Raw genomic sequence first — 8,849 nt, 5'->3', positions numbered from 1 at the left:
GGAATTCTGGTAAATCCTAATTTTATGTTAGCATGTAAGTATTGATTGGAGGTAAACATCAGAAAATAGTACTTTAAAAGACAGCTTTATCATCGTAACTCCATTGAAAACAATATGTAGTAGCCAAAGATCTGCTCCCAGATGTAAAGCACCTCCATTTACAGCAGACCCAGCATTGTCCGCTGAGCAAACCTTAACTGCAGCATTTTTTGCGTGAAAGGTTTTTACAGCCCTCTTGATCTTCTGTCTTTTGTTTCATGCAGATACCACACGGCCAAAGCGTGACTATGAAGTGGATGGGAGAGATTATCATTTTGTCATTTCAAGAGAACAAATGGAAAAAGATATCCAAGAGCACAAATTTATAGAAGCTGGGCAGTACAATGATAATCTATACGGAACTAGTGTCCAGTCTGTGAGATTCGTGGCAGAAAGGGTAGGTTGACACTGGTTTTATTGACCGTGCATCATGATCGGTATCTCAGACATGATTCTTCTGCCAAAAATATAAAATATCTGCAAAATGCCTTCGTAATATTGATAGGCTTTGTAATCACTCCGCAAGTGGAGTCTCTGACTTTGAATGACAATATCCGTGGTGCTTTCTGTACCTGGATGTAGTGCCATCAACTCAGGGATCTACCACAGCACCTCAAGTATGCCCCAAAACAGCCTTCCCTCTTCCCTATGTAAGACAGGCAAATAAACTTATCTGACTTTCACAGAGGTGAAAGAACAAAGCACAGAAAGATTAAATGACTTGCCTTGTGTGACACACGGAGTCTTTAACACAGACAAGAACTGAATTAACAGTAAGAACGTAGACACCCTATTACTTTTATCAACTGATTTTCCTTGTCTCTGAAGAAAATCCTCTCCCTCCTGCAAAGTTCATCCCAGTAAAAATAAAAAACAAGTTTGTTCCCATATCTCCGGCGCATATTTTCTATTAGCACCAAAGCAAAGGAAAGAGCGCAGAGGAGTGGCGCGCATGCCCTGGGCTCCCCCTTCCTTCGTGTGCCAGTCACGGCCCTGTTCCAGGGCACTGTGTCACAGAATTGATTCCTTTGATTTCTTTGATTTCCTTGATTTCTTTTGGCTGATCTGCAGCAAACTCTGCAAAAATAAACACATCTTCATCTGTTTCCAACAGGGCAAGCACTGTATACTCGATGTGTCAGGAAATGCTATCAAACGACTACAAGTTGCACAACTCTATCCCATCGCTATCTTCATTAAGCCCAAATCATGGGAGCCTCTGATGTGAGTATAAACTCCTTCAAGCATTTTCTTTTCAGGGCACAGTCTCAAGTGGCACAGCACAGGTCTTGAGTCTACATTTTGCCTGTCCTCTAAAACCAGTAATAATGAGAGGAAGTGGGAACAGTAGAGACTTGCTCTGCCTGCCTGCCATCCCCTGTATCCCAGCATCTCAAGGAACAAACCAAAGGTGCCTTTGAACCTTCACACTGGGACATGTGAGCTTATGTGCTGGACCATGAAGGACTCCCTGCAAGTGTTCGGTGTATGTGTTCCAACCTGTGCAGCAAGTTCACCGAAAACTCACACAGTATGGCTTGTCCCATCCAGCCTTGGGTGCTCTTGGGGTGTAGAGTCTCGTCACAGGACTGAACCAGAGGGTAAACCTGTGTCAGATTTGCAGCGTGTGCCCCTTCATCAGCCCTTCATTTACTTGAAGGACTGTAAGACAATAGGCAAGGACCCATGGGACTGGAGAGGGGCAAACATAACACTTAAAGAAGGAAAGAGAAGGCACCAACTTCATGTTGTCACCAGGCAACCTAATTTCAATCCTCAGAAAAACACTGGGATCCAGGGAACAGTTAAGCAACTCTAGTACAGTAACTGAGAGGACAAAGAGGTTCTAAGAGGCAGCCAATGTATGTGCATCAAAAGCAAATCAAAACAATCTTATTTCCTTCTTTCACGAGATGGGTATCAATAATTGCATTACATCTTAATTTTTATTCTGGCTCCATGGGACATTTTCAGTAGCAGCTGAGGGAGATACAGTCCAGAGGGAATGACTAGAGAGCGTGTGCACAACCATATTCAGTCATTGAAAATGGCACTCTTGAACTGGGAGGGTAACAGAGATCCTGCAAGTATATTTCCTGAGCTGTGATCCTATTTGGGAGTACTTGTTGTTTTCATGAAGTATTTGAATGATGAATCGGGCAATACTCCTGTAAAGTTTGTAAATAACTCAAGGCTGAGCGAGGTGGCAAGCACTTTGGAGGATAAGATTAAAACTCAATGCAAAATCAGTAAGATGAAACTCAGCACAGACAAAGGAGAGAAAATGAAATGCACGAGTACAAGCAGGGAATAATTAAGCTATAGCACTGCAGAAAAGCATCTGGCGGTTGGGATGCATCACACAGGAATATGAATGGATGGATAATGCAGTTTCAAAAAAGGAAACTGCCACTGTGGGCTGTATTAACATCAGTTTGTGTAAGGACACAATAGATAGTTATTTTGTTTTACTGGGTATGGATGAGGCCTCAGCTGGAGCGCTGGCCTGGTTCTGGGTTCCACCCTAGAAGTGGAGGAGGAATGGGGTTGCCTAGTGCCAAGGAGAGAAGGCTGAGGAGGAAATATGGAAGTGGTTTTCATACTGGCTAAAGCTCAGGATAAAATGCATTGTGATCAATTGTTTGCCATGTACACTTACAGTAATTCAAGAGTTATCAGCTTAATTTGCTGTGATAGGGATGAAATTTTGAACTCTGTGCCTTCCCCTCACCAAAGGCTCTGCAAATGCCAGGTGATGCCATGGGTATCTGTTACACAGCTAAAATGCAGGCATCCCCCCTCCTGTGACAGATGCATATCTGGTTACAGTGACGGTGTGCCCACAACCATCGGGTGACAGAGCTGGAGAATGCTAACATGCCCCATCCCATGAATGTGCACCCTCCCTGGCCCTACCTTTTGGTGATAAAGTTGTCGTATGTCCAGCCACATTATGGAGAATGAGGCACAGTATGAGGTACGTGCACAGCCCCGTCCTGATCAAAGCCATCTCAGGTTGTGTGACTTCTTGACATTTCTTCCAGCCCCACAATTCAATTATATTCTGATTATGTTGCCCGTAGAAGGGGAGGAGTAGTCTGATAGCCTGCCTTCTGCATTGATTGTTTTAAGGTAGATCTTAACCAATAGTTTTCCCATCCATAAAATATTTCCATCATTTGTTTAATGCTGACATTGCATCTGGAGTGATGAAAAAAAAAGTAAATAAAAGTGGCCCTTACTCTGAAAAATATATTAGGCAGAACTAGAAATGTGGCAATAACGTAAAGGCTTCATTGATTTGATGTAAGAACAGCAAATCCTTGAACAGATTGACTGAAAACTGTTATGAAGATGCAAAATATTACGGCAATCATCCTGTTATTAAACCGAAGCAATGTTAATATTTCATTTAGGACAAACCAACTTCTGCAGAGTTAGCAGAATTTTCCTTAGTGATATAAATCTAAAGTAAGCTATTCTTCACTCTCTAAATCTAAACCTGCCTCCGTGTTGACAGAATGGTAGTGATAAACAAAGTGAAATCCATATGACTTTGAATTCCGTGTTCTGCAAATACCCTGTGGAAGACACCCTTAATTAGAAATCCAAACTTCTGCGAGACAACAAAAGTCCTTATATATCAGTACTAGTCTGGGACTTATTGCAGTAATATGGCTTATATAAATAAATTATGTAAACACAATGCAAGTCCTGAAAAAAAAAAAAATAGAGAAAAATGTAATGAATTCAGGCATTCTAAATTAGTTCATCCCCTGCAGCCTGCTCTCCACAAGTAATCTTTTTATCCTGTTAATCTATCTAATGTGTATTTATCTTATCAAACAGTACCCAAAATTAGTTTCTAACAGAAATGAGAACTCTTTTAATATAAAAAGTATCATTTTTTTAAAATAATTGTCTTGAGAATAATGACATAATTCTGAGCCCCTTGCTTGTGAAAATCATTTATTTTATTTAGTAAGGAAGCCAAATCACTCAGGGTCTGGCTAAACAAATACTCTGACATAAGCAGTACTGAGTTATAGGGTGTGCATAGATTAATAGATATAACACCTTTCCAGTACATACTATTATTTTAGTATGGAGAAGCTTGACATGGTAAACCAGTGCTCTGTGGGAACAGAAAGAAGACATTTTTATGACAGTGTAACTGTGTTCACTGAGTCTTTTTTATGTATGTAACTACTACAACACAAAAATTATAGGTTTATCTGCCATAACTATTACTCCTGTTCATACAAATGAGTGGAAAGTCAGTGTAATAGCAAAGTAAAACCATAAAAGACAAAATATTGCTAATCAGGAGATGCAGAGAAACAAAATCAAAAGATTCAACTTGCAGCAAAATTAGCACTTAAAATTGAAGTCTAATTCTCATTTCCGCATCTGCTCCTTTGCACCCACCTGACGGTGAAGGTAAGAAGAGGGAACAGAGCGTAAATTCAGCTTGCACCTGCACTTGAAACTTGGTTATCACCAGTTCTCTGGAAATACGCTACTAACACTAATGTCCGCAGCAATGGAAGATCATAAGGTGCTATTGGATTTAGAAGCAACCAGAACACATGGCCTGAGCTAGATGTCTCCTGATCTTGCTTTCTTCAATTAAATTCAGTCCTGGCAATCAAATTGCTGTAAACAAACTGCTCCATCATCCCTTCCTCCCTCCCTCCTTCCTTCCTTCCTTCTTCCCTTCCTTCCTTCTCCACCTCTACATGATTCCACCTCACAGGTTTTCCTTCCTTGGCAACCCTGTTGGTGCCCTGTTGGTGCCTCTCAATCAGCCTCTCTCTCTAGATGAAGGAGGACTGTGGTGGGATCATGGGGATGAGTGCTGCACGTAATGAAGAGCCGGTCTGGGTGAGCTCTTCACTGGGAGAGAAGGAAAATGCTGGAAAATGTGCCTGGAGGGGCAGACCTTTGCAAGCATTTTGAATTCACCAGCTGTGCAGGTCCCTGGCTAGGAAATAAAAAATTAGAAGGGACTACAGTTTGGCAGCAGTTTTAATTCATCACGAAAAATGGACATCATGGTCCCCCTCCTTCTCCGTCTTCTCTCCTGAAGGCACAGGATGGGCAGAGGCATGAATACAACTAGCACACTTTTACACCCCAGGCAAACCTACAGCCTGAAAATGTAATGCAAATTTCCACTCATTTCAAAGTACTTACTATTTTAAGTGTTTTTTTATATTTTTATTTGTATTTTCTCCTCTGATATTCAAAGATCTTGAGGAAGACTTCTCAGAATTTACCAGAAATAGATCTGGAAGGAGGAAGATGTTGTTAGCACTAGAATATCTGTTGAGTGTCCTTGAGATGAAATTGTTAAGTTTGCATAGGAGTTTGCAATGGTATGTCCCACTTCAAGACAGAGTTTTGTTTCAGACACATAAAGATATGTTCAAGTAAGCGTAGCTGATGAGCAGCCCACCTGAACCCAATTAGGTAGCAATCTTTCCAATAAATAGAATTAGTAGTAGTATAATTTTAGCAGCATGACACAAATTAATCCTATTTATATAATCCACAAATAACTGTCATAATTTTTTAAAGAAATCTTTCTTATCCTTCGTTTTATAAACCTGCTTTCTGCATTGCATTAGCACTTCCAGAGAAATTTTTCTAAGCAGCTATATGGTTAGTTATAGAATCATAGAATCATTTAAGTTGGAAAAGACCTTTAAGATCATCAAGTCCAACCATAAACCCAACACTGCCAAGTCCACCATTAAACCATGTCCCGAAGCACCATATATATATAGATATATGTAGATAGCCAGCTTTAAGTCTTTTCTAGAAATACTTTTTTGCATCCTGGACAGCTTACAGGATGTTTTTCAGAAGCCAGGTAAGAGTTAGCTGTAGCAAGTTCACACTGTTGGGCACTTCATAGATCATTTTTTTATGCACCATCATGCACATAATTTCCTACATGCATCACCCATGGCATTAAATCAGATTTATGTAGAACACAAGATGCTCCCTCCTCTTGCTTTCCTAGTTGTTGCCGAAAATCTCCAACGTATTTTAAGAAAAATGAATCCATGCTGTGAAAAAATGCTAGAACAAGCAAATTCTATTTATTATTGCTAATTGATTTGGATATCTGCAGGCATATATGTGTAAGGCAGTGAATGAGTATGAGCTTGATTCTTTGCAAGTATACAGTGGTATTAAAAGTTGAGCGTGCACAGGCAAGACAAGTCATTTCTTAAAGTTATTAAATAATGCCTCTGTTGAAACAGAAATGCTCCACCAAATAACAAAACATTGACAATAATAGAATGTAACTGACACTGTCTGTGTTTTTACATTTATTGGTACCCTGTACGTTTTAGAATCCACAAGACACCTTTGACTGGGAATTTCTGTAGTTAATCAGAAATGACTGGAACAGAGAACATAAATAAATAACTCATCTTAACTCTTCCTGCTGGAAAGATTCAGTTTGACTTCTCATGATATCTGGAACTCGTGCCCCCACCTGAACCAAGAAGTCTCCCTGGAAGACACGCTGGGTCCTTCTGGGGCTTCCCTACGGGTTTTACAATAACTGTGGGATTCCTTCTATGGGGTCAGGAGTCTCAGTGTGCTGAGTCCTGCCTCTAATCTTCATTTCACTTCCATAGCCTCAGCCTCAGACAAAACCCAGCTTCCGCTTCAGCAGTTTGGACACCCTTATTCAGCTGAGACAGGCAGCTGTGGGCCTGGGAGATAGAGAAGGAGCTTCAGCTCTGGAAGCAGGAGTGCTCTGAGTGCCCAGACCTTGAGACCTCCTGGCTCCCAGATTTACCCTTGGGTCTCTGATGCCACAAGTCCATCTCAGTTAGCAGTTACCAGATTTAGGCCTCATATTTTGTTTGGGAATGTAGAGTAGTGAACCGAAAATAAACAATTAGTGGAGAAATGGGAAATAGTCTGGAAATGTAGCTTTATACTACATAAGAATGAAATTAAATTTAAAATACTGAAACTGTCCATTAACTGAGGGAAGAATTTCACCACTTGATTCTAGTACCGATTTCAAACCGTCTGTGATTCAGTTCAATGTACCTTTTAGAAAGCTGTTCCAGTAAGAATCTAAACTTTTTGATGAACTCCTCTGTGTTTCTAGGGAAATGAATAAACGTCTTACAGAAGAGCAAGCGAAGAAAACCTACGATCGAGCAATTAAATTAGAACAAGAATTTGGAGAATATTTTACAGGTATGTTTTTATTAAAAGCAACTTTTTCCCCCAAGATATAGTCTTTTGTTGCAAAAAAACTGGATCGGCTCTCTCTCTGGCCTACAGCACATATCAGTATAGTGTGCCCACAACAAGGACTCCTGGCTTGAGACTGTTGTTTCCCTGAAATTCAAGAGCAGTTGAGGCATTCGCCTCCTCAAAAGTTTGATGCCCTGAAGAAATAGCTATGCATGAATTTGATCCCCTCCCTGACCCAAAAGTGCTTTTAATGAAGTCGATAAAAATGCTGCATCATTGTATTTCTATAGACCAAAGAATTCCTCACTCGCTCAAGGCAAGAGCTCAAGCTCTGGATGGTGGGGGGGAAAGAGAAGGGCATCATTATTTCCTGACCTGGACAAGAGCAAGATTTAAGACCTGCTCTGGGTTCCAGCATTTCCCTAGGGCAGGTTTAGGCAGTTCCTTACTCAGGGACTGGTATTTTTGGGTAACACTTGGAAGTCCCTAGTTGTCCCTCCACGTGCTGACAGTGTGCATAACCTGAACTGCAGTTCCAGATTCCTACTGGAGGGACAAGGAATTTAAGAGCATAGACACTGTGCTTTGTGTTGCAGGTTTTTTTTCTCTTCTGTCAACTTGGGCCTGATCTTGTTAACTTTTGCAGCTGAGACTGAGTTTATAATAACCAGGTCAGGAAAAGAATAGGCTGTAAATCTGCTGCTACTCACTGCTGAAGTACCTTCTAAATCAAATGAAATGTAAAACTTGACTCGCAACAGTGGGAACCTACCATGCTGCCCTCCCCTAGGACAGAACTGCTAGTTCTCTAACCTAACCTAGCTCAGTCTTCTCACCACAAACAGTGGGATGGGTGTCTGTCATGGGACCGTGCCGTTGGTTTGAACTTAGTTGCCATCTGCAGGGGTATGACTTTTCCACCATCAGCATCACAGTGTGCTAGTATCTCTTCTCACTTCATCAGTATCTATGAGCACACTGAAAATCTGCTGACACTGTAATCTGTAGAGTATATCAATTAAAAGATGTATTGATATGTTTTCTTGCTGCAGCTATTGTCCAAGGAGATAGCTTAGAAGATATATATAATCAATGCAAACTTGTAATTGAAGAACAATCTGGGCCTTTCATCTGGATTCCTTCAAAGGAAAAATTATAAATTAGCCACTGCACCTCTGATTACGACGGGAGAATATTTAGAAGAAAACTATAATATACTATTTGGAGGCTTTCCTGTTTTTGTTGCATTTATGTTCTTTGCAGTCAATGTGAATTTTGATGAATGTACAACACAAAGTGTTTGAAGCCATGAAGGACACTGATGGGTGAAAGGGTAGGAACAAAAAGACTTCTACCATATAAAGCAAATCTGTTGTGTGCTCAGAGCACCAGTTGTAGGTATAAACTTTTGACATGGAGACCCTCTGTCAAGGGGAGCTAGCCACCTCCTGTGCCCATGCGGACATTTTGATAGATTTCAATGGCTGAGCTCAGTGTGTTGATTGCTTTAAAGAGAAGTTCCCAGCTCTTGAACCTCATATAGGGCTTGATCCTGCAAGGCGCTCAGCACTTGACCC

General features: G+C 40.8%; 1 protein-coding gene across 3 annotated transcripts in view; it reads left to right on the top strand.

Moving 5' to 3' along the window:
- DLG2 (discs, large homolog 2 (Drosophila)) overlaps positions 1-8,431 on the top strand; it is a 673,110-nt gene extending 664,679 nt beyond the window's left edge. For all 3 annotated transcript variants that reach the window (XM_009881201.1, XM_009881200.1, XM_009881198.1), the window contains 4 exons: positions 264-436; positions 1,154-1,263; positions 7,181-7,272; positions 8,325-8,431. In XM_009881201.1, coding sequence (XP_009879503.1) covers positions 264-436; positions 1,154-1,263; positions 7,181-7,272; positions 8,325-8,431 — 482 coding nt within the window. The remainder of the gene's footprint in view (positions 1-263; positions 437-1,153; positions 1,264-7,180; positions 7,273-8,324) is intronic.
- Positions 8,432-8,849: the final 418 nt, after the last annotated feature.

This window comes from Charadrius vociferus, unplaced genomic scaffold (assembly GCF_000708025.1).
Source record: "Charadrius vociferus isolate BGI_N301 unplaced genomic scaffold, ASM70802v2 scaffold1, whole genome shotgun sequence".
NCBI lineage: Eukaryota > Metazoa > Chordata > Aves > Charadriiformes > Charadriidae > Charadrius > Charadrius vociferus.
The sequence above is the reverse complement of the archived record's forward strand: the minus strand, read 5'-3'. Positions and strand labels throughout refer to the sequence as shown.